Here is a 26,142-nt window from a genome sequence, read left to right on the forward strand (position 1 = left end):
AAAAGATTTGGTGGGGCTTCAGTTTGTTGCAGTGTGGTTCAAGAAGTCTGGAGGAATGGAGAGCTAGAACAGTAGCCTTGAAGGAGTTGTACATGGTCTTAAGCAAAGGATGCGGGCTGCACCAGGTGACACCACTGCTCTCCAAACATCTGCCTTTTGGCACAAGTGAGCTGTGGTCTTTGCCGTTTAAAATCCTGGAAATGGTGTGGGTGGGGCAAAGCTCAGTGAGAAGAAAAAGGAGAGGTTCCGGGTTTTTTAAAACTGAATTTTTTAAAAATTAATTTTAAAATTCTTTTAAAATTGTCTTTAAAAATGTCACATCTTACTAAATTTTCACTTCACTCACATGAGACAATGTACATGCAAATACATATAGGCTGTGTGCATGCTATTGTAATTGCCCCTCCTAATTCGCGGATCTAAAATCCGCAACCTTGAATATCTGTGATGGGGTGACCTGTGCTATTTCCAATTGTCCACGCATCTGGTGCATGCACCTGAGCCATGTGCATGGGGGCATGCCTCATTCAAGCCTATGAGCCTCCATTTTTTTTGGTGTGTGGGTCCGGAACAGATCCCCTGCAAAAAAACAGAGTGCGAACTGTAATTTTAATTTTGCTAGTTCATGTCACAACTATTCAGTGATATATTGGAAATACAATTTATGAATAACAATAGTACAAAAACATTACTAAGGATTCTGTATGATGTGGTATGGGACGAGATCAAGAGGTGGAGGGACGCAAACCCTAATAATACCACTTGCCCCAAGGCCACATTTCGCCCAGCGTCAGTGTTTAGTATGGTTGTTCCGAGCATTTAGAAGCATGCTAAGACTGGAGAAGCTTGAAGGAACTGTGTCCTTGTGTTTGGGGATGTAAAGCAGTGGCTGTCAAACTGTGTTGTTCCAGATGTTTGTGGGTCTTCAACTCTGCAAAGTCCAAACCACACACTTATTGGTTCCATGTCTTTTTAACTATTGTGGCTCCATCCTATGGAATCTTAGGCTTTCTAATTTGATGAGGTTCTTAGAATGATTGACTGGAAAGTTTTAGTGCTTGTATACAGTACCTCTGCAAACTATAAATCCCAGGATACTATAGGATGGTAGTAAAAGTGAGATGAAACTGATAGAACAGTGTAATAGAGATAAACCATAGGCTTTCTCTTACTTTGATTTGAGAGCACATATGTTTCCTGTCTCCAGGATCTTGGGGACATCTATATAATTTTTAATTTTAAAAGCAACACGTGGTTTACTGAGTATTTTTTTATTAGTAGACTCATTATATACTGTGTAAGAGTAACAAGTGATATGAGTGATGCATTACTGTTAACATTTTACCTCCCACAAAATACTGAAATTGGGCAAAACCCGGAACAGAATTTATCCAAAAGTACATAGAAATCTAACATTTGGTTTCATTTTTGTTAAAATATTTTAATTATGTTGGCCCTCATTACTTTAAAAATAGAAAATAGAAGAGAAGATTGACAAGTGACAGCATTATTTTTAAGGTGTGCTTCCAAACTTTGAGATTAAATTAGGAAATATCATTTCCCCAGCTAGATCAATGACAATTTTATATATCACTCCTCCCAGCTGGACATAAATGTATGTTTGTAAGTTCCATTCTTAAAGTAATGGAACCCAGGGAACTCACATGGGAACTTTAATATTAATCACTCTGAGTTATGTTGAAATAAGAGTAGGAGATAAAATATGACAGATAAAATAACTAAATAGAACAGAATGCTGTGCAACACGATCAATGCCAGGTTCCATATAGGATATAAGACGTATGTACTTGACTTTTTAAAAAACACATTTTAGATACTGTTTTAACCCTTGTGGCATTAGCTTCCTATCAAGTGTATGCTTGGACATATTTGATACTGGGAAGGACAACTACTTTGATGCAAAAGAAAGTGTTATGCCCCCAAGGATGAGATATGTGTTAATCTGTTTTACCTTTTGGCAGTCACCTTGGTCAGGTAGTAAACAACTTCTTTTCAAACAAGAGCATCCCTATTTTCACATTTCTTCCTCTATAAGAAAAAAAAATCTGTAAGGACAGAATTCTATTTTGTTTTTGTTAAGGATAGCCTCTTTTGATCTCTTGTCCTGAATAAGCTATGCTCTCTTCGGTCCTGCCTCCAGAGATCAAAATTTTCTGAGGACTCCTTGGAAACTGTTTGTGGCACATGTTCTGTAGATGTCGTTTTTAATGCCAGAGTGGAAGGGAGAGAGAGTGCCTGTCTTCCACAGGAGTGCATATACAGCACTATGGTAACAGGAATTAGTGTCAGTGAGAGTGCCACACTGAGTGAAGCAATGTTTCCATCTATCAGTCATGACAGCAGCCAGTTCTTACACTAGCCAGTTGCCACATGATTTTGGGATTGTGTTTTGTTTTTGTTTTTTAAAAAAAGAAGGAATAAAATTCTTTAATCTGCAAATCATGGCACATTGCCACTGTTGGTTCTGTTTTGTAGAGCCTTGCTGCACTAATTCTAAAACGTTGGTAAATGAGATCTTTCCCGTTTAATAACCTTGTTACAACTTTTAATAATTTCTCTTTATTGTGGAAATAACGACTCACTCTTTCCTTCCCTCCTTCCTTCTTTCCCTTTCTTTGTCTTTCTGGGCAGCATACAATTAAAAAAAAGTTAAAAACCTACACTCTAATAAAAACAAAAAGCCAACAAAGCCAATGCAGTCTTAAAACAAACAAAGGGCCTATACAGACTGGCATTTTGTGCCGGCCTGTGGGCAGAGGCAGGGCACAATGTCCACACACTGGATGCCCTAGCCCTGTCCTACAGTGCTATTTTGGTGCGCACTGGTCTACACAGTGCGTGCCATGATGACGCGACTCTGGCGCTGTATCTACATGCTGCAACGCCAAAGAGGCATCATAAAGCCAAGCCGCTGCGTCTGTGGTGCCCCTTGGAGAGCGCAAAAAGCAGCTGCTTTTTGCAGTTCCTTTTTGCACTCTCCGGAGGCTGAATCAGGGCCATGGCATGAGGTTGCCACGGCTCCAAAGTCTATAAGAAAGGCTGTGAAGTAGAAAACAGTGTAAGGATGTAACATAGAACAAGAAGACTATGATAGCACAGGAAGAGTACAGAAACTGCAATTGCCTACCTATCCCAGTATTTTTGGTGCTGACTGATAGCAATTCTCCAGATTTTCAGATGAGGAATCTTTCCCTGATCTACCAGGGTCTGGTAGTGATAGAACTTGGGACCTTTTTGCAAATGATACATGGACTTAATGGAGGATTACAGCAGATGGGTGGAGTTGGTGAGATGGTTTGTATAGAGTAGGGATGGGGAAGAGGTGAATAACCTACTGCTGCTGTGTTGCATTGCAGTGCCACAGTGGCAATTCCCACCCCACCCCTTCAATCAGAGCTTAAAAGAAGATACTGTACAAAAAGAGTGCATCTTATTTTAAAGTGCAAATGTGGCACTATTTGGTGGCAAATGCAGGGGCAGGAGGGCCTTCTAGAAGAGTTAGGGGCTGTATGTGGACTGTATGTAGCCCACCACTGATATTTACAAAAATAATGCTTGAGATATTTTAGTTCCCTTTCAAGGTGAGTTAGTACCTTCAATTGATCCCAGAAATGAACTGGCAACCAAGAACACTAGTACAAGATGGTATGATCTGATCTACTGAATTCACTCTTTAGAAATCTGGTAGCCAACTTTTAAAGCAATTAGGACTTCCAGACTGTCATCAAGAGAAGCCCTGCCATGTAAAATACATTGTAGCATGCTGGAGGCTGAGGACACGACTGGTTTCTGAAAAAGGGAGTGCAGTTGAGATACTAGGCTTTTTTATAGCTCTTTATAGCCCCCCCCCCAAATTTCCTGACCCTAAACCAAATTGGTTTGATGCCACCAGATGGTTATCCAAACCTCCCACAAAACAAAGAGGTTTTCTTCTGCCAGCCACAAAAGATCCACAAAACAAGACCAGAAAAAAGTTGAAAAAAGGCCAGAAATGAAACAAGGGGTGACATCAAGTCACTTTCAGTTTTGTTTTAGCTCAGTGTGTTCATGAATCATGAGTAGCAGCAGCAGTGGTTGGGGAAGGGATTTATGGTTTGTTGATGGTTAGTAGTATAATTTAATAGGCAAAATATCTCAAGAAAAAAAGAATAGTTCAAGAGGTGTTAAGAATAAGAATTCATCATACAATGGCTGTACAGGAAAATTGGTTTTGAAGAGCACAACTGCTTTTAAATTCTTGATTCACGAAAAATGACTGCAAAAAAGTCTGGGGTATAGTTTCCAACTAAGAACATCTGCTTTGCTCCCCAATTTCTCCTGCTTATCTCCTCCTACAGTTCCAATGACTAGGAACTCATGAACAGGTAAATGCATAGTATTCTGCCCAAACCAAGACTCCTGGGTTGTTATTTGCCCAACAATAATGGTGTGAAATAAGCTTATGATTCCCAGTTTATTGGAGATCAACAAGCCAAGACTGAGGTTGAGACATCTGGTGCATTTATGATTATCAAAGTTGTTGCTAGCATAGGGAGTAGTGAAGTAGAAGCAGCAGGGAAGTCTCCTGCAACATAACTTGTTTGTGAGCAACAAGCAGGATTTTCTAGAATACTGACACCTTTTGTATGAGGGTGATGGCTGCTGCTGCTGTGAAAAAAGGCCCATGAACCCACATAGGATATTACAGAATACTCTAATAGAAGATATTATTATTGGAGAATAGAAAATTGAGGATAAAATGGAGGGGGAATAAAAAGAAATATAGCAGCTCTTTGAAGACTAACAGCTTTATATTTTAGAATGAGCTTTCATGGATATCAGTCCACTAGGTTATCTTTCCCTCTGTCCTCATCAAAATGCATTATCTTGGGCAACTCACTAATCTGTAACAAAACATGGAACAGAAAATTCCAAGGTGAGGTTGCTGAGCTTGAATCCATTTTGTTAGGGAAGAATAACAGTGAGTGCTGTGTTTTTCTGAGATCCCACTTCTCCATGGATGATTTCCTATTTCCCCCTCCGGATCACTTGGAATTAGTTTCCTGTTCACGGGATATTTTTTGCATGTTCCTCCCCACATACAACTTAGTTTGTTATATGAGACATTACTCCAGATTCTTCCCAGAGTGGAGCTTGCCTACCCAGTGAAATTCACCAGGCTATACAAACATGGCTATACAAAAAGATTGTTCTCTTTTTGTTTCATTTAAACACATTCCTGTTTTCTCTGCTGTTTCTGGAAATGGTCTCTTGTTGATGGTCTAATATGCCAATGCTGGATTCTTTAACCTTTTAAAAAAAGTGTGAGTGATGCATGTTTTTCAATATGGTTGTGGTGCTTTTAGATTTAATAGTAACCTTGAGTCTGTTCTTCCTTCTTTCCTATTTTGGAAAGAGGGCAAGATGTAATTTTAAAATCTCTCTCTCTCTCTCTCTCTTACATTTAAACCAGTGATAGGTAAATGTGCCCCTCCAGGTGTTTTTAGATTGCAGCCAGCATCATCCATCACCACTGGCCATGCTCTCTAGGGATAATGGGAGCTATAGTCCAACAGTATGTGGATGGCCACATATTGCCTTGCTCATCATGATCTAGGCAACCATGTATACAGGAGCAACCAGCTTTTCAGGGACTTGATCTGTGGGCAGATTAAACCCACCTTTCAGGTTTTGGACAGCAAGTCCTGACTGTATGTGACAGTGAATATGGCTCATGGCTTACATGTCAGACCTGAAGATGGGCAAAGGGAGTACCGAGAAATAAAAAGGATGTATCCTTTAATGCCAGGAGTGTCATGCAAATGCCAGCTGCTGCCTGGTTAACCAGGGAGATATGAGAAAATTGTTGGAGCTGATAGTGCATGGGATAACTGGATGGGCACTCATCAAGTGTCCTTTATGAAGTATTCATGGATGCATCCTCCAAAATTGTAACATTTAATTATTCTTTCTATACAATCTTGTTCATTGTTTGAAATATCAACTATTTCAAAATCCTGAATTCTCACTAACACATTTTCTTTAAAAGGGTTTGTTTACTTGGTAGACTCTTGAAATTAAGATCTGTGTTTCTTCCTCTCTCACCCCTTCCCCCATTCCCTCTCTTTTATCCAATGTACTGTCTTTGGTGAGACCCAAAATGCCCTTCAGCTCCATGAGAGGATCCAGTCTTCTAGTATGGATGCCAAGTTGGAAGCACTGAAAGACTTAGCTAGCTATTCACGCGATATAACATTTGCCCAAGAATTTATCAATCTAGATGGTATTTCACTCCTAACGCAGATGGTGGAAAGCGGCACCGAGTAAGTATTTTCCAATAACAATAACATTTTTGTGCCTTTTAATACTTATATTACTGGGATTATCCAGGCAAACTATGTTTGATGCTTTTTTCAAAAAAATTTAAAGTCATAACACAGTAGTTTCTGCAATTAGCTGTGTTGAAATAGATAGGAATTTTATATGGGATGTGTAAATAACATGTATTTACTCTAGTAGGGGAGGATTTAACCTCTGTTGTCTGCACTGGAAATCCTGAGACCAATTCATCTCTTCAAACCCAGTTTTAAATACTGGGGACTGCATGGTATTTAAAAGTATGGGCAGTGTGGAATGAACTAAAAAAATGCCCTAGGAAAACCAACAAACAAGCTTTACAGTAAAATATTCTTCAAAAGAATAAAAATGTAAAGGCACAGTTCTGAGATGTATTTTGCAAACTGCAATTCCTCTGAACTGTCATTTGGGATACATTTCAGCTATATTTCTCCCTCCAGTGGAATGGAACCAGGCTTTGTTGAACATACTTTTTGGGGCATCTAACACCACAAGTCAGCATGACTAGAGTCCAGTAGATTTCAATGGGGGGAAAAAAGATGATGCTCAGACAGATTCAGATCAGACACCAAAGTTTGGACTTTGACAGAGAAAAGAAATAAAGATTTGTATTTTCAGAGAAACCTAGTCCTTGTGTTTCTGCCTGAAGTTGTGTATGCTGGTGAGGAGTAGCAAGCTCAGAGCAGTGAGTTTTCTGCAGACGCAGTGTGGGTAGCCTCACTGGAAAACAGACGGTATAAGGCGAATTCCACCTATGCTGTAGCCCCATTCATTTGCGGTGGCACGGCAGCGCAGGAGTGTGCGGGGCGCCACGGGTGCACTCCCCATTCATCTGAATGGGATGCACTGCCCCTTGCGCCCTGTGCGCTCCCACGCAGCTTGGACACATACACTCAAATCACATATAGTGCGCCCGTGTATAACGTGGGCGCACTGTACTGTTCACATTATAAAATACACCTTTCTTGAAGAGACAGTCATCTTTATAATACCAACCAACCTCCCTGTTGCTGAAAGGAAAGACATTTTCTTTAATATTTCCTTTTTTAAAAATCAAATTTGGAAACAGAATATAGAAACATTTCAGTAGTATATTACAACCAAAGTGCCTTAGCACAATTCAAATTTGTGGTTCATTATTGTTGTGGAAATTCATGTTCAAAATACATGCTGATGTTGCTTTCAGCTAAGCATTGTCAGCTTCAGTTGTCTGTAGTTGCTATTGTTAAAAGAAAAGGGGGTGGGGGGACAGAATTTGCATTTCACAGTTGTACTAGTACCTCCTGTCTTTCATGCAATCTGGGTGGAAGGAAAACCATCCATCTGCTTTTTCATCAGATTTAATGTGTGGGAGTATCATTAATGTATTCTTGTGTCCACTGGTCTAGTTGGTGAAAGGACTGCAGTTTCCCATAAGATTCCTGAACATGCAACAGGACACTCGTATTTAAACCTAGGGCTGTTAGTGTCACATTTCTCTTTGCTGTTGCCATTTGGAATACAGGACCCTCCTCATCATGTGGGGATTCTAAATTCCACCCTGCTATCTTGAATGTTATTTCTCCTTCAGCAGAAGAGGAGGAGAGAGCATAGTTCTTGGCATGCAGTTCTAGACAAAGTTTTAGTGTTAGTTTTCCATGTTGAATCATACAGTCAAGACATGTTTTAAGTCAGAGAGATAAATGAGTAGGCAGGAGGAAGTAGGTTGAGCATGTTACTCCTTACATTGTGGATATGATAATGCTTCCTGGTGTACTCTAGAGTATTACTCTTTTTCACATCTGTTACTGAAATACCTTTCCTCCTGGTGTTTTAACAGTTGTCTTCCCCGCTTTCTCTTGACCACCGCTGTGTGTGTTTGCCATATAGAGGATTGTTGGCATCCCTCCTTCCATATATTCTCCAGTTTCTGCCTCTTAATGCATGCATCTTCCTTTCTCTTCCATACCATTCCCCTGACCTCTTGTGGTCTTCTGCTAGCTTAATTTCCCCAAAATATACTGAATTGTGGGAAATCCCAATCTTGTGAACAAAACTTTTTATCACAGGATGGGTTTGCTCTGATTTAATCTACACAGGCTTTCCCTGTGGCAAGATTTTTAAAGTTCATTCTTACAAATGATACAGAGCCCTGAACTTCAGACAATCATTCTCTGTTCTCTCACTAAGTCATCCTAACAGAACTTGAAAGCCAGGATCCTTCTTAATCTATAATAAGAGGTTTTGCCAAGAAAGCCACAAAGGAGTTGATCTCATCAGAAATGGGCAAAATTTGTCTCAGCTGGAAGTGGCTCCTAGCAGATATTAGAGTGCACATTCGGCAAGTATGAAGCCTTTGTGGCTTGGGGAATTCCAAGAGAAGTTGGCTGTCTTTTTGGTAGAGAGCCAACAATGTAATCCATAGCCCCTTCAAGGCCAAACAGTGAGCATATTGTAGTAGGCAAATGTCTAAGCAAATATCATTTCATTTATTATTTCTTAATATTATATTGCCATTCCCTTTCAGATTGTTCTTCTATTAGAATTAACAAGAACAAAAAACTGTAGTTGATTGTTTATACTTCTCAAGTCAGGTGGCATTGTTATTTATACCCTTTGAGTTATGGAGTCTTTTAAAAGGCCTTCAGTTTTGTGCACAAAACCACTGTGAATTATTAGGATGCTTCTGGCCCACTAATTTCAGTGCATCAGCCATCACTCATAATCCCCAAAAGGCAAACATTGTGACTTCAGCCTTTGGAAATAATATCACATAAAACAAAGTCGTGCCCAGTCTGGTTAACCTCACAGCAAATTTGCTGACAAGCAGGATCAGTTTGAATTCACTTTGTTTCCTAAGATGTTATGTTCAGCAAGGGTCAGGTCGAGAGAAAGTATTGTGGTATTGATTCCTTCCCTTTCTGACCTGATAAAGTGGGAGGAAATGTGTTGAAATCATAGAATGGATAGACCTCCTTATTAAACAGAGGCATTTATACTTCAGTACTCTGATATCCTGACACACAGGGCCTTTTCAAAAGTACATGCTTCAGCTTGATCTAAATTTTGAAGTGAAACCAAGTTTAAATTGGTTACACAGCACAGCTCTGAATTTACTACCACATTTAAGTCAGTATGAAAGAAGCAATGTTTTCTACAAAAGACTATGCCTCAAATAGAAAGACATTTTAAAAAGAAAAAAAGAACACCAGATGACCACCCCCCAAAAAATAATTAAAGAAGAAGTTGTTGACTAAAAAAAAGCAGCAGACCCCTACCTCCCCTATCTGATTGCTTTTGGCAAACATTTTGTCTAAACGGAGTTGAGATATCTACGGTCACCTTAGCCGATGATCTCTGTCTGGGCATTGACAGGGGAAGTGTGACCCTGCTGGTGCTCTTGGACCTCTCAGTGGGCTTCGATACCATTGACCACAGTATTCTTCTGGAATGCCTGGGAGAGTTGCGTATCGGAGGCACTGCTTTACAGTGGTTCTGGTCCTACCTCTCAGGCAAATTCAAGATGGTGTCGCTTGGGGGCAGTTGTTCGGCCAAGAGGGAGCTCAAGTTGGGCATCCCTCAAGGCACTATTCTGTCCCCAATGCTGTTCAACATTTACATGAAGCCGCTGGGTGAGAACATTTGGAGACATTGAGCGGGTTGTTATCAGTACACTGATGACACACAAATATATTTCTCTATGTCTCAGACTGATGCAGTGACTGAGGATGGCATCTCTCCTCTGAATGCCTGTCTTAATGCGGTAATGAGCTGGATGAGGGAAAACAAAATCAGATTGAATCCAGGTATGGCGAAGGTACTTGTAATAGGGACCCCTAATTCAGGAATGGAGTTATGCCAGCCAGTTCTGGATGGGGTCACACTTCCCCTGAAGGACTCTGTCCGCAGCTTGGGGGTGTTCCTGGACTTGTCACTCCAATTGACGGCTCAGGTGGATGTGAAGGTGAGGAGCATTTGCTATCAGCTTCGGCTGATACGCCAACTGCGCTCCTTCCTGGAGCAGGAAAACCTAGAAACAGTAGTACAGGTGACCTCTTGACTTGACTTCTCCAACGCGCTGTACATGGGGCTACCCTCTTGCCAAGTTCAGAAACTTCAATTGGTACAAAATATGGCAGTCAGGCTGATCATGGGCACATCCAGAACTGCCCATATTACACCTGTACTAAAATCTCTCCACTGGCTGCCTGTCAGTTTCCGGGCAAGGTACAAGGTGTTGGTTCTAACTTTTAAAGCCCTACATGGCTTGGGTCCTGACTACTTATGGGAGCGCCTACTTCCATACAATCCTCCCCGCATACTTCGGTCCTCTGGGAAGAATCTACTACAACCTCAGACCAGACTCTCTGCAGTGACCCAGTAGACCTTCTCATCAGCCGCCCCCAGGCTCTGGAACGACCTGCTGGATGAGATCCGCCATATTAACACTTTGGAAGCCTTTTAAAAGGCTATTAAGACGATGGATCTCTTCCAACAGGCCTTCCCAGACTAGGTTAGATCCATTAGATTTGCCTCCCCCTCTATTAATACCAATATCAAAATTGATACCATTGCCTCGTCCCCCCTCCTCTAGAGGTAGAGTCATTTCTAGCACTAATCTGCCCAAAATTTTAGTGTATTCATATTGGACAGTTTTAAAATTTTTAATGTTTAATCTTTTTTTAGGAATTGATCACTGATTTTAGGATTGGGAGGAAGGGTTTGGGGTTTTTTTAATTGTAATTTTTAATTGTTTGATGTTTTATTTATACTGTTGGAATCCACTTTGATTCCTTTGTGAAAAAGCAGAATACAAATATATTATTATTATAGTACTTACCATATATATTTGTATACAAGTTGACCTCATGTATAAGTTGAGGGAAGGTTAAAAGGTAAAAATCATGCATTTTCATATGAACCATGGATGTCGAGGGTAAAACGTAAGGGGCTATAAGAAAGGATGGAAAGGGGGAAACACCACTTCCATACCTCCTTCTCCTTCTCTGGACCTCTCCCAACCACCTAACACCACTTCCCTGCCGCTGGAAGTGAGGTTTTAACATCAGGTTGGGGAGGAAAGGAAGTGGAGTTAAATGGGGTGTTTCTTTGATGGGAAGAGAAAGCTTTAAAATCTGACTGGGAAGAGAAAGAAGTGAAGCTAAAAGGGATGTTTGAATCTGTTCTTCACAAGCTGTATGTGATACAGCTATATTAAATTTAGTAGGGCTAGTCTACTGGATGATCACAGTGGATTAGTGGGACATAGTGGGTTATGTCCCCAGAATTCTACCTGAAGAAAATGCTTCCTCAAAATGCAAACTACAGGCAACCTTGTCTTGCCTGTTTTATGCAGAATAATCACCCAAACCTACTGCTCATACAAAGGTTGTATTTCTGCCTATGTGCAGTTTCATTCCATGTAGAATTGCCACTACAACTAACCTGCTAAAATTAATGTCCAAATGTCTGATAAAGAGTGAAGTCATGCACACAAAGTACCATGTTTACACTCTTGCCCACTAATACATTTTGTCATATTGATTTTTAGTGGATTGAAGGCATCTTGGTTTGATGGAATTCTGCCATACTTTGTCGTGAGATTTGGTTTAGTTATTTTGAAGCACAAGAAATCAAGTTGCCATTAATGTGCTTGCTTGCTACTAGAGATGAATGCTAAAAAAAATGGTATTTTTAGTATTAGAAGACGCCATAGGTAATAGGACACAGCATATCCACGAAAATATAACTTTACTTTTATGAATGAAATTTCCCAATTGATTCATAGCTTTGTAAAGGCCAAATACAGTGGGACCTCACCATCAACAGGCTTGCCATCTGTGGATTTGAGCATCTGCAGTCAGCGGATTGTCCTGAAGAACAGTGTATGCATGCAGCTGTATACATGTCATGCCGCCATTAGGGACAACAAGATTTGAGGGCCCAGTTTTCTTTGTATCCATGTGATGGTGGTGGTGGTCCCCTGTGGATGCGAAAGCCCAACTGTATTGAAACTGACTGTATTATTACTTTGTTGTTGTTGTGTGCCATCAAGTCATTTCCAACTTATGGCGATCGTAAGGACATGGGATTTTCATGGCAAGATTTGTTCAAAGGAGCTTTGCCATTGTCTTCCCTTGAGGCTGAGAGCATGTGATTTGCCCAAGGTTACCCAATGGGTTTCAAGGCTGAGCTGGGAATCAAACCCTAGTATCCACAGTCAACAGTCCATCACTCAAACCACTATACCACCCAGGCTCTCATATTATAAAGATGTTTAAAAAATCTTGTTGTTGTTGTTGTTGTTATTCTAACAAGCTTTTGGGAATAGATTATTTTAAAAACAACATTGCTTTTTATGGTGCTATTTTGCTTGTCATTCTTTATTTTAAAGTAATATTTGCAATGGTTTTTACTTTTGTTGTTAGTTTAATACTGTTTAAAAGTCATCTTTTTGTATGCTTTTAACTACAATTTCCCCCCAATATTCACTGGGGTAAGGGGCACAGGGCCCGGTGAAAGTTGAAAACCCGCAGATAACAAAACACATTTTTTTTACTGGCTAGAAGGCCTCTCTAGGAATCTCTAGGTCTTCTAATGCAACTCTGTGGCCAAGTGGACCATAGGGCCATGCTGGAGGACCTAAAGTGCCCAAGGAAGGAATCTCTAGGTCCTCCAGCATGACTCTATAGTCAGCTTCTGGAGGAGGCTGATCATAGTCATGCTGGAGGACCTAGAGATTCCTAAAAAGGGCATATTAATCAAATCTGCAAATAATCAAATCTGTAAATAATCAAAATCATAAATGTGGAAGGCCAACTGTATATGCTGTTTTTATTGTCGTTCTTGCATTTTGTAAGGGCCAATACAGACCAGCCTGGGCCCGAACTAGGGTTCAAATAGGGCTGAGAGTGCAGACGTTCAAAACCCTTCTTCCAGCATCTGTGTGCCATCTTGGCACATGCCCTTCCACGTGGGGCATGCCATGATGATGCACGTGTAGCAGAGTTCCCAAATAGCGCTCCGCAGAAGGGGCATTATCATGGTGAGTGAGTGCCACTGTGGTGCCCCTTCCAGGAAGCTGCTTAAAGCGGCTTCTTTTTGCTCCCGAGAAGGAGCGGATAGTTGCCACAGCGTGTGGTTGCCCCAACAATGATCTGGGCCTAAAAGGAGTGGGATTTAACCACCCATCTGTTGAGCTGCCAGGTCACCTTAGTCCCAGTTTGGTGGAGGGAAAGAAGTGGGTATAAATAAAGGGATAGATGATTCAATACTGGGCACAGTTGTATCCTTCTCTGCCTGCTTGATGCCACTGATTCTCACAACAACTCTGCTAGGATTAGGAAATATATGGCCATCGTGGCTGAGTAATGTGATAGGAACACCCCCAGGACAGGATGAAAAGATATATCAAAAGCCATTTCCAGATTTTCAAGAACATACTCCTATTTCACATTTGGAGGGACACTTTTAGAGGTAGCATATAAAAAGTTTTCACATCTGCTACAATATGAAGGAGCAAGGGAAAGATGGTGATCCACAGTGCTAATTGACCATCTCTGTGTTGGTGAATGGCTAATTGTGGAGGTGGGGTCATGGGTTTTTTGTGGGGTCCCATGATCTAAGCAATTCATACTAATATTTACAGTTTTCTATCTTAAAATGAAAAGGGAGGAAAAGAAACAGAACATTCCCTAAACCAGCCTTCCCCAGATTGTTGCTATTTAGGTGTGATAGGAAGCTCTCTAGATGTGTCTCCAACTCCTAGAATTCCTAAACATTCTGTTGATGTCCTTCCAAATTGCTAGTGTCTTTGGAATCCCATAAAAGAGTCACTGACAGCTGTGTTGGGGTTATTATTCAGGCTGAGATGGCAAATGTGGCTAATGGTTTTGTGGGTGGTGAGTGAAGCCCACATGTCTTTCTCTTTGTTAATGGAACTGTTACTAGGATAGAAGAAATACAACATTTATCCAATTCCGTAAATTTTGGGTAAAGTGGATACACTGTTTTGGATAAACTGTTTTAATGAGCAATGAATACAGTTATATTGCCTTTCTGACTGGGAAGATAACTAGGAAGGAGTACATATCCCAGCAGCTGATGGCTGTTGGTTTGGCGGGAGCTGGGATATTGTTGTCCTGCATCTTTTGGAGGTTGTATTTGTTTTTATCCCATCTTTCCTCCAGTGAGTCAGGGGTGTGGCTGCAGAGGAATAAATGAGACTATGTTCCACCAAATAAGAATTCTTCCCCACTCCTGAAATTTTCCATAAGTTCCTAAATTTCTAGCATTGCAGAGAGTGGCATATGGAAAGTTGTTCACACCTAGAATTCAAATTTGCTGTGTTTGCATTCCCTTAATAACTGCCTGGCTCGTTTCTTTGGATATCTTACCTGTATTTCTGAATGCTCAACTGAAGTATTAAAGATATCACAATGCTAGAAATGCAGGGGGGGGGGGGCTAAAAGAAATGTTGCCTTCCTCCTGTAGCTTGCCAAACCTGGAAATTTGCTCAAGATGGTACCTCCTCCCCACTTCATTTTCCCAATAGGGAAAGCTGGGTTAACCTGACACACACAGAGAGAGCTCTAGGCTGCCCAAGTAGTTCTATATCTGAATGAGAAGTAGAATCTGGATGTCCAACAGTGCAGTTTGACATTTTAACCATTATACCATCCTGGCTCTGTAGGCAAAGTTCTTAAGTGTGTTTTTGAAAAACAAAGTGTTCCCACCTTTGTGACTTTAAAGCTGTTTTACACTAGTTTTCTTTGTTTCCCTTTGAAGGTTATTAAATTTAATGTCTTCTTCATTAGAATTATTGCCAACTGTAGCTTTGTTGGTTGTGTTGATAAGACCCTGTAAAACTCATTCACAGATTCAAAGAGAATATGTTTCAATGTTTCACCTTACCTGAAAGTTTTTAAATTTTTGCAGACGATATCAGAAATTGCAGAAGATAATGAAGCCCTGGTAAGAATCTGATTGGCTCATGACCCTGCAAGCTTTCTCTTCTTTGCATGATTAAATTCCAGGCCTTCCTTGCTGATTTTATTTATTTAATAGCTGTGCATATTTTGACTCAGCTAATCTTCTGCTTCTCTTTCTTGCTTTTTATTGCTACATGCCAAAGATCTATTATGGAACTTTAAATTATTTTGCATTTATTTATTTATTTATTTATTTATTTATTTATTTATTTATTTATTTATTTATGCAATGCTTGCAGAATGGATGCTTTATTTTCCTGTAACTGCTGAAGTGACTTGCTAGTGTTTCCCCCCACTTTGCCTGAGCTCCTTTTAGCTTTAAACTACCAACCCTTTTATTTTAAAGATCACAGCTGCTTAGTATTTTTGTGATGTTGATGGATACAGCTGTAAACTTGAAAGTCATGGTCATTTTAATTTCTAGCATCTGGTAGTACAAACTCGAATGGGTTTATTTGTAGTGACAGAGAAATTGTAGTGTTATATTTTTCCTGAGTAAGCATGTTGCTGAGTTGAATGGTACACAGATTTAAAATTCATCTTAGGCTCCTATTTCACTGACAGTAAAGAAGTTCAATTTCACCAGGAAGCAAAACTCTTTCACTTCCAACCAGCATTTGCACATTGTAAGTGGAAACTGTCCAGCCATGAAAATTTGGCTATTCACCTGGAGAGACATTCTTGTAGTTTAGGTCAGAAGAGCACATACAAAGGAATCAGATTCCTGCTCCTAATGGCATCGTTTTTCCTGTCCCTCTAAAGTATAGTTCAGCTTCTGTTTTGTCTTGAAGTCATTGCGCCTCATTTCCTTGCTCTTGTTAATGGCAGCAGATATTTTACAGTGAGAAAATGCACTGTATAGTAATGTCAGAAGTTCATGCAGTAAGTTTAGCTACACTGTATGAGGGAGCAAAGAACTTGGCGCTGGGAGTTCCACTTTTGGCAGCAGTTATGTGTTTCTGTCACATGTAATCTCATTCATAGTCACTGCTAAGGAAAACTTGCCTAGAAGCTTTGCACATGCTTTATTGCTGTTTTTCTTTATGGGTGCTGCTCCCCAGCCCCTTTCATTGGTATAATATGCAAATAACATGACACTCTAATGGAAGGATACGTGTCTCTCTGCATAGTGGTGGTACTCAGGGTTGTCCCAGGGTTTATACAGTTTGGAACAGATACAATATTGGGTGTCCTCCCTTCCCTTTCCACATGAAGGGTTGTGCTAAGCAACATGGCAGGATATGTGCAGGGGCCATTGGGACATAGGAAATAAGAGGGGAGTTGCTTTTTTGTTGTGGGACCAGGGAAAGCTGTCTCAGTTCCTTCTCCCTTCCCTGGAAGCCCCGGTAGTGCTTTAAGGGCTTTACCTTCTGCGAGAAAAGTCTTTTAAAACAACTTGCAGCATTTATAGTGGTGATTCCCAAACTTTGGTTCTCTAGGTTTTTGGACTTCAATTCCCAGAAGCCCCAGCCAGCTTGGCTAACAGTTTGGGAGCTGAAGTCCAAAACATCTGGAGGAAAAAAATGGGAACCATTGCTCTAGACTCCGAGGGGCATAATTTGCACCCATGTTGAGACATTATTGTTTCTTAGGCATTCTTGTATTTGATACTTCTCAGTTCTGTGAAGAAGTAGTTGATTTTTCAGTATCCTCCTTTCTTCTTTTGCAGCTAGAGTGGTGTGTGCTTGAAGACATAGCATAATAATCTGATGACTTTCCAATTTGTTTTCCTTGTCACAATGTCCATGCACCTAAAATATTTATTTCACTCCTAAAATACAGTGCAGTTTTGATTCTCATATCTTGTCCATCACTGCAGTGTGTAAAGCTTTAATTTCAGAATCCTAGAATTAGTATTAGTGTGTGAAACTTGCTGCATTGTATTGATACGTATGTATTTCCTAAATCAGTATGTTGCAGTTTAAGTCCAAGTTTCATAAACTCATACTGATTCTGTTAATTTCCTTTTTTTGAGTAAAATTCCAGAATTGAAATTGAAATGAGGTTTTCATACTCATTAAATCTCTATTCTGGGAATATTTAACTGCTTTTATGTGGATAGATTTTTGCAACCCCCTCTCTTCCGTGGAAGACTTTGGTATCTGTCTGGGGAGATGCACTAGCATCACTCATTCACCAATCTGATCCTAGAACTTTTTCTGTCACCAATTAAATGCATTACAGAAATCTTGGTGCTAATGTTACAGGTAGCCCAAGTGCTAGCCCAAATGTGTAAGATGTGTAGCCCAGGTGGTACAAATGTTAGAGACAGTTCTAGAAATTACTCTTAAAAATCCAGGGTTGACCAAGACATTTTATTGCTTGAGCCGAAAGACAAGATGGTGTCCTCTCTGGCACATTCATCCTACAGAGGCCAACTAGACTAGCAGTTGAATCTTAACTCTGATGACAGGACAGCATCTTCCACTGCACATTAGGGCATCAGACTATTAGAGAGTACAGCACACAGTGTGTGGTGCACACAGTATGTGGTACACACAACTCTGTTCTACAATGACTTAGCAGTTCTCTTTCCTTCCACCCCTCTTCCCCAGCCAGCACCTCAGCACCTGAGTTTATTGCCTCAATCTATCTAAGGGTAGGGCCAGTATGTAAAAATCCATCTTGTCTAATGGGAGTTGTAGTCTGGCTACAGGGAATTGAGGATCCACGAAGGGGTCCTAACTGCCTTGAGGTGAGTTTCTTTGATGCTACTAAAAGGCAAGAAAGGTTGAAGAATTTGGGAAGTAAAGGCTAGACAAAGCTGACCCCTCCTCAAAGAAAGGTCAAAGAAGGCAATACGTTAAGGGAAGCAAAAACAATTAAGACAGGAGGGTTGGAAAGCTAGATGATTTAGAGGAGATTATGGAGAAGGAAACAGAATGGCAAGGGAAATGGGTACACATGAGAGTGTAAGGAAAATTATACACATGTATTTGAATGAGACTGCCAAGTATTTAAATGCAAAACTTCAGCCATTTTTAGAAGTACAAAATGGATTTAGTCTTATCAGTGAAATGTTCAAATATGGTATTCTTGTTGATGACCAACTGTCCTTTAATTATGATACCAAAGATTGCAAACAAGGATTATTTGAGGTGGGAGGATAACAGAAAAAATAAACTGATAAAGAAAGAAAGAAAGAAAGAAAGAAAGAAAGAAAGAAAGAACTTTATTTTTTTAAAAAACATGCTGCCTTTCTATCAAATCTTTCTTTTTTATGTATACTTAGCCATTATATAATTATCTCTCTTGACAAGGTTGATTTTGTAGTTCTAGAAGTGTCCCTGGATATGTTCCCATGACCAAAGCTTGGAAAAATAAGTTTGTAGACTACAGTTCGCAATCCCCTTAGCTGCATGACTACTGGCCATGCTGGCTGGAGTATTCTGAGAGCTGTCATGCAAAAGAGTGACATTCTCTACAATCTGGTTGTGAAATTAGAGGTTATACCTCTCATCTTAAATGGTATTGTTTTAACTGGCATAGCTTCCCCTAAGAAGTTGAGAGATTCAAAATGGTAAAATGTAAGAACTCCATTACTAGGATTCCATAAATGTTACACCAGGTTGATATCTAGCAGAGGGACCTTGATGGAATATCGAGCCTCTGCTGAGTTATTTCTGTGCCCCTGTGAACAGTGTGGAAGAAAACAGTTTCAAACCAAATATCCCTTTGGGTCAGTGTAAGGTTTGTATTGCTTTTCTAGCTTGAGTATTTCTCATGCTCATTTAGAAATGGATGCACCCAAAATCATGAGATAGCATTTTCAGTTTGCATTCACTGTTCTCCTAAAACTTAAGTGTATTGGGGAGAGGGGACAGGAGGGGAGGCATAGCTGGATGACAGATTACCTACTTTACAGGTATGATATCAACATTTCTTTTCCTTCAAGCTTTGCTTAAAGTATCACAGATTCCCAATTGCTTGCACCATTGTTCTGATTCTTGATACAGGACTGTATTTCTCACACATCTTACATTAGTTCATGTCAGTTGTAACATTACTACTCCTTAGAGATTTCTTTCTTTCTTGAATTTGTGTCCAACTGCTCCATCCTATGGTGCTCAGGGTGGCTGACAGCAAGCAGTAAAATATAAATGCGCTAAAGTATACTGTATCTGTATACACAGATACATGCCCTTCTGCCAGTTGAAACTAATCATCAGCTTATTTATGGGCCAAATAAAAATATCCTTACCTCGTGTCAGAAGAAGGTTTTAGGAATAAGAATAGGTGAATTTGTCTTGGCTGAAAATTTCTAGAACCACCAAGACACCCCCTCCTAACTTTATATGAAATGTGATTGAGACATTAGACTAGGTCAGTGCTTCTCAATTATTTTCTGTCATGCCCCCCCTAGGAAGAAGAAAACATTTCGCGCCCCCCGCGCGACTGTAAATAGTCTCATTTGTCTATAAAATTGTTATAAGTACACCTCTGCATAACAGAGCCTCGCACCCCCCTTTACGGAGCCTTGCGCGCCCCCTGGGGGGCCCTCCCCACTATTTGAGAAAGGCTGGACTAGGTTGAGTATCATGCAGCTCTCCAAATGTTAGACTGCCACTTGCAGCATTCCTCACTATTGGCTGAGCTGGCTAGGGCTGCTAGGAATTGGAAGTCCAATAATATTTAGAGAGCCATGCAGTTCTCAGATCTAAGCAATGTCATCACAGACTTCAGAGAAGGAGGTATATACATGGAAGACTACCGGTAATATTGTAGACTGCAGTAATTGCTGCAAAGAAAACAGCTAATAAAACTCAGTTCTGTGTGCATTTCTCTCCTGGAATTATGGCCGAAGGCAAAGTATATTGTATGTTTAAAATGCCATGTGCATTAACAGTAGCAAAAATGGTAGTAATGAAAGTAGCAGCATTTGAACTTGCTTTTCAAAGAATTACGAAATGCTTGTTTTTAAAGTCTGATTTTGCTAGTTCACTCTTCACAGTCATGTCAATTTGATGTGGCTGCCTGGGCAAAGGTGCAAGGAAGGATTTGGGAGCCTGACTATAATCCAACACACTGAATTTAGGGGCTTTAAAGTTAATTACTTTCTGTTTGTAGAAACTGTCTGTTGCTCAGAGTCTGTCTCAAACTAACAGCATCTAGCCAGTGGTTTCATCCCCCTGCCAACATCTTCATAGGAGTGCATAATTGTGGATAGGTTGTCTATAACAAAACTAAACTTCATGGAAATTTCATTTTTTTAAAAAAATGAGCATGAGAATTTATTCACAATGAGATAGTACTGATCAACCAGTATCAGCTCAAACAACTTCTCTATAAAGTACAGTATTTTTGTAACTGGAAAGCTTTCTTTTTTAATCAGTCAAACACGTCAGTGGTTCCTGTACTTAACAGATATCAAATCTGACTTAAACTAAACATAGTACTGCCACCAAACTATTAACATGCTGTAGTGAATCTTAAGATCTGTGCAGTGTGGATTACATTCTATGCTTTTTTAAATCTATCTTGAAATATTCCTACTGACACAAGGGGACATTGTTGGGAAATTCTAGAGATGACCCCATATTCAAGCTAAGCATAACTGTTCCCATGAAGTACTGAGCATTAGGTAGCTGTGAAACTGGCAGTGCCTTCAGCAGCCTATGCAACTGATTTCAGCATTTAGACAACCCCTTGAAAGAAATCTATTTTATGTTTTCATTCTCATTTTAGTTCCTTTGTCCTGTTGGCTTTTAAGAACATGTGGGACTTCACTTGTTCAGTATTTTACTGTGATATAAAGCGCTGCCCCAAGCCATTTTCAAGCCTGAGACAGAATCATAAAAACATAGAGTTGGAAGAGAACTCAAGGGCCATCCAGTCCAACCCCCCTATCAGAAACTTTCAGTCAAATCACCCTGACAGATGGCCATTCAGCCTCTGTTTAAAGACCTCCAAGGAAAGAGACTCCACCACTCTCCAAGGGAATTTGTTCCACTGTCGAACAGCCCTTACTCCCAGGAAGTTCCTCCTAATGTTGAGGTGGAATCTCTTTCCTGTAGTTGGCATCCATTGCTCCGGGTCCTAATCTCTGGAGCAGCAGAAAACAAGCTTGTTCCCTTCTCAATGTGACATCCCCTTCAAGTATTTAATCAGGGCTATCATATCATCTCTTAACCATCTCTTCTCCAGGCTAAAAATACCCAGCAACCTAAATTGTTCCTCATAAGGCACAGTTTCCAGACCCTTCACCATTTTAGTCGCCCTCTTTTAGACACACTCCAACCTGTCAACATCCTTTTTGAATTGTGGTGCCCAGAACTAGACACAGTATTCCAGGTGAGGCCTGACCAAAGCAGAATACAGTGGCACTATTACTTCCCTTGATCTAGACACTATACATCTATTGATGCAACCTAAAATCACATTGGCCTTTTTAGCTGCCGCATCACACTGTTGACTCATGTTCAACTTGTGGTCTCCTTGGACTCCTAGATCCCTTTCACATGTAATCTTGTTAAGCTAGGTGTCCCTCATCGTGTATCTATGAATTTCATTTTGTCTTCCTAAGTGCAGTACCTTACTTTTCTCTGTGTTGAAATTCATTTTGTTAGCTTTGGCACAGCTTTCTAATTTATTAAGGTTGTTTTGAATTTTAATCTTCTCCTCTGGGGTATTAGCTACTCCTCCTAATTTGGTGTCATCTGCAAATTTGATAAGTATGCCCCCAATTCTTTCATCCAAGTCATTGATAAAGATGTTGAATAGCACTGGGCTTAGGACAGAACCCTGTGGGACCCCACTGGTCTCTTCTCTCCAGGATGAAGAAGAGTCATTGCTGAGCACCCTTTGGGTTCGGCCGGTCAATCAATTACAAATCCATTTAAGAGTTGCATTGTCTAGCCCATATTTTACTAGCATGTTTGCAAGAGTATCATGGGGAACCTTGCCAAAGGCCTTACTGAAATCAAGATATACTATATCCACATCATTCCCTTCATCTACCAAGCTAGTAATTTTATCAAAAAAATTATCAGATTAATCAGGCATGACTCGTTTCTCTGAAACCCATGTTGACTTTTTGTGATTGTGGCATTGCCTTCTAAAAGGTCACAGACTCAGTGTTTAATAATCTGCTTCTAGAAGAAGTTATGCCACTCTGTCTGACTTAAGTGAAGGTGAAGGCCAACCAAGTATTTTGGCTTCTGTGGCAGAAAATCTCTCTCACACTTCTCTGCCCAGCCTTGGCAGTAAAAATGAAAAGGATAGTAAATGTGTAATTAACTTTTCTTCCTTTCCATGATACCAGAAATTTGGTCCTTGATGCAGTTTTCAGTCTGTGTAATGGTGCAACTGCCTCTGCATGAAGTAGCCATTGTAATGTGCAATGCATTTATTTCCCTGCAGGATATTTCCACATATGCCATCATGCATGACACATGCGTGGTCATCTCTTCCCCACGTATGTGCAAATGAATGAAATAAAGGCTGCAGGAGACACAGCCTGCAGCTCTCCTATTGAAGCTGAAACAGCCCAAGTCCTCTAAGCTGCCTGGATTTGTGGCCATGTGTGCTTAAAAAGAGCAGGGGAAGCCTCATTGAGCTCTCCAGAAGAAGAGGAACACTGTGAAAATGCCAGAGGAACCTGCTACCAGTTCCGGCAGCCTGTGTTTGTCATTCCATGTGCATTTCAGATGGAAAAAGTGACATCCTTTTTACTTTTCACCTTTTCCCTTAAGGATCAAGGGCTGTAGCTTGCTGATAGTGCTGGCATGCTTTCCACATAAGAAAGGAGGAGGTTTTAGGGTTCTCTAGTTAAAAGGAGCAAAAGCCAGGGATAGGAAATATCTCTGCCTTTCTCACCATCTTGAGAGGTAGGGGATTCCGGAACGATTCTGTAATAGTTCCAGAATTATTCCAAAAGTTCTGAATTATTCTTAAAATTCTGGATTCTGAAATGTAGGCTTGCCAAGCCCTGTTTCTTGAGTGCCACTGCCAGATCCAGTAGGCGATTCTGGTGTAGGTGAACAAATAACCTAACCTGCTGTAAATCATGTTCCTGTGATCGTCCATCTAGGAAATACACAGTAAGAGTCTTTGGTTGGCAGCATAAACAGTTCTGGGAACAGACCAGAGTCTGCCTTTTCTGTGTCAGTAGCTGGCTTGCCTTGGGCCCTCTTCCCCTGTGGCTTCCCACCCCATATCCCCACTTTAATCTCACAGCGGTTGTCTTTGGCACTTGTTTGTACAAAGCCAGAGCCAAAGGAAATGCCATTGGCTCAAGGTAGTTCTGGGCTGCCGCAAGCATATGATTTTTGTTCCAGCTGCAGTCCTAAAAACACACAGATGTGGCTGAGGCTGGGATTCCCCTCTTGGTTGGAGAAGGATGCCTGGAAAGCACCTGCTCCTTCCTTTCCCCAGTGCTACACACTTCTTCTCTGCCTTTCATTTGGTAACTCTTGCTGGCCTTTTGATGAGAACTTGAAGAATGGGTGTGAATGTGAAGGGAGGAATCATCCTTTTAAAGGCAGACTTCTATTTAACTTGGACGTAGATCTTTGTTGTTTTTATGAGCATTGAAGTTGGCTCTGACTTAGGTGACCCTCTTCTAGAGTTTTCTTGGTAAGATGTATTCACAGGTTTTCCATGGCCACCTTCTTAGAGCTGAGAGTGTAACTTGCCTAGAGTCATTCAGTGGATTTCGATGGCTGAGCAAGCATTTGAACCTTCATCTCCCAGAGTCCTAATCCGACACACAAACCACTGCCCCACATTAGTTTATACTGCTTTAATCTCCATAAAGTGAGTCTTGCAGCATGTACCTATAGGCCTATTTACTCACATGCAAATCCTACTATTTTCCATAGGAATTATGCCCAGATAAGCATGAACAGCACTGTGGGGACAATAATCTAGTATTCTTTTATGAATACTTTGTCCTGTGATGATTTTTTCAGAGTTTAGATTGCTTTTTCTTCACTCTGGCTGTCCACTAGAAGACTTTTTCCTGGCATTTTGATGCCATCTACTGACAAAAATATGAAATTGTACAATACTACATAGACGTTATCCTGGCCTTTCTTTCTCCTTTTGCCTTTTTATTACAGAATGAATAGCAACATTGAGGGAGGAGGTAATTTCAGCTCAGAGAAACTGAGGTTGTGGGGAAGAATCCATCCCCCACTTCCCTAATGCCACAGGTCTGATTCAGTCTGGGCTTGTCCTCCAAGCTTTGCCATCAATATGCCTCTAGGTAGACATCAATGTGTTTTATGTCTGGGTAGACATAATCTGCCAGATTTTTCTTTTTTCTTCCCCCCCCCCCTCTCTCTCTCTCTCTCACACACACACACTGGGTCTACAGTACTGGGATGTAGTTACTCTAGTCTACAAGGTCTTAATAGGTTTTGTCATCAATAAGTGATAGGCTTATCCTCCTTGTCCAATCTTTTAACATTTAAGTTAGTGGTCTTTACCAGATCTTGTAACAACAGCTTCCAGCATTAATCTACATGTTATGCAGATATCTACTTTCTGCCTAATCATTGTTTCCTTATGAAGCCCAGTTGTACCCCTTAGATAGAAGTCCTATAATGCTGCTGGGAATCCAAGTGATATCTCATGGTCCTTCATATTGGAAGTATAACCTTTAAGTATTATACTTCAGTACAAAAACAAAGCTCAGAAAAGTTATTTTTGAGCTACAGCTCCCAGAATCCCCCTGCCCTGTGTTGTCTGGTGGGTCCTGGGAATAATGGTTCAAAAAAGTAACTTTCCACACTCTGCAAAAACCAAATGTATACAATCATATGTCAGGCACCTAGTCAAGTGGACTGTAGTCCAGAAATACTTTCTCTTGAAATTTCTTCTTTCTATTAATCGAAATGGTACTACTGGATTCCTTTATGTATTTATATACAATCAAGCAAAACTTGTCTAAAGCAGCCCTCTCTGATTATTAATATCAAACCATATTTTAGCTGTCCTTATGAGCATTTTCTTTTTCTTAATTTCATTGTAAAGCATAGTGTGCCAATGGCAGGTTATGCCTTGTTATGAACCATAATGTACGGGCCATATTGGAATCTAAAAGAGAAGAAGAGATTGAGACTAAAAATGCTGAAAATATTTTTGACGTGTGCTGTGTATATCGTGCATTGGATAACACAGACACCAAAAGCCTTCCATTAGTACTGCAAAACAATCATTTGAAACATCTTGTTTGCTGCTGCATGTAAGGAGCAGGCCAGTGTGCTATTGCCTGGAAACATAGACCAGGAAGGTGAGTCATGTACCTATGTAGGATATATGTCCCATATACATAATATATCTTTATCTGCCTTTGTTAAAAAAAATTATAAAACATGTAACTCTTCGTAGTAGTACAAAATAACTCTTCTGCCATCAGGTGTCATGATAAAAGAAGCAGTTAAATGGGTGCAAAACATGCATCTTAATCTGTGATGCATGGACTCCTAGAGATGCCTGTGGGTGGGTTTCAAGGGGTCCGTGGACGGGGAACAAAAATAATGCTTGTACCTCCTATTTTTCTCCCTGTTTGGGGGAAAACTGTGTTTAGGTGCATCACTCCCCTCCCCCCCAGAACATATCATCAAATTGTCAAGAGGGTCTGTAAACCTAAAAAAGATTAGCAGCCACTAGTGCAGACTTTACACTGTGAAGAAACTTGTCCCAATCATTTGGTGTACTGACCACAGAGTCTTGCTATTGAGTGATGTTGGAATGTGAAAGAAAGAGAAAGAAGTTACAAGCTACTATTCAAGTGATTCTAGCATTTTAAAATGCACATAATGGTTTTGAACACTGAATGTGTGAACTGGGCCTTCACCACAGGTGAAAAGAC

The 26,142-nt window shown here is 40.4% G+C and overlaps 1 protein-coding gene across 2 annotated transcripts in view; it reads left to right on the forward strand.

Moving 5' to 3' along the window:
* The window catches only part of ELMO1 (engulfment and cell motility 1), a 357,340-nt gene that overhangs the window by 128,651 nt on the left and 202,547 nt on the right, over positions 1–26,142 (forward strand). The window contains exons 6-7 of one of the 2 annotated variants that reach the window (XM_089532586.1): positions 6,154–6,323; positions 15,274–15,309. In XM_089532586.1, coding sequence (XP_089388712.1) covers positions 6,154–6,323; positions 15,274–15,309 — 206 coding nt within the window. The remainder of the gene's footprint in view (positions 1–6,153; positions 6,324–15,273; positions 15,310–26,142) is intronic. The other variant, XM_089532587.1, reaches the window with a different exon arrangement.

This window comes from Sceloporus occidentalis, unplaced genomic scaffold (genome assembly GCF_023333645.1).
Source record: "Sceloporus occidentalis isolate IW3139 unplaced genomic scaffold, rSceOcc1.0.p SCAF_7, whole genome shotgun sequence".
Taxonomy (NCBI): domain Eukaryota; kingdom Metazoa; phylum Chordata; class Lepidosauria; order Squamata; family Phrynosomatidae; genus Sceloporus; species Sceloporus occidentalis.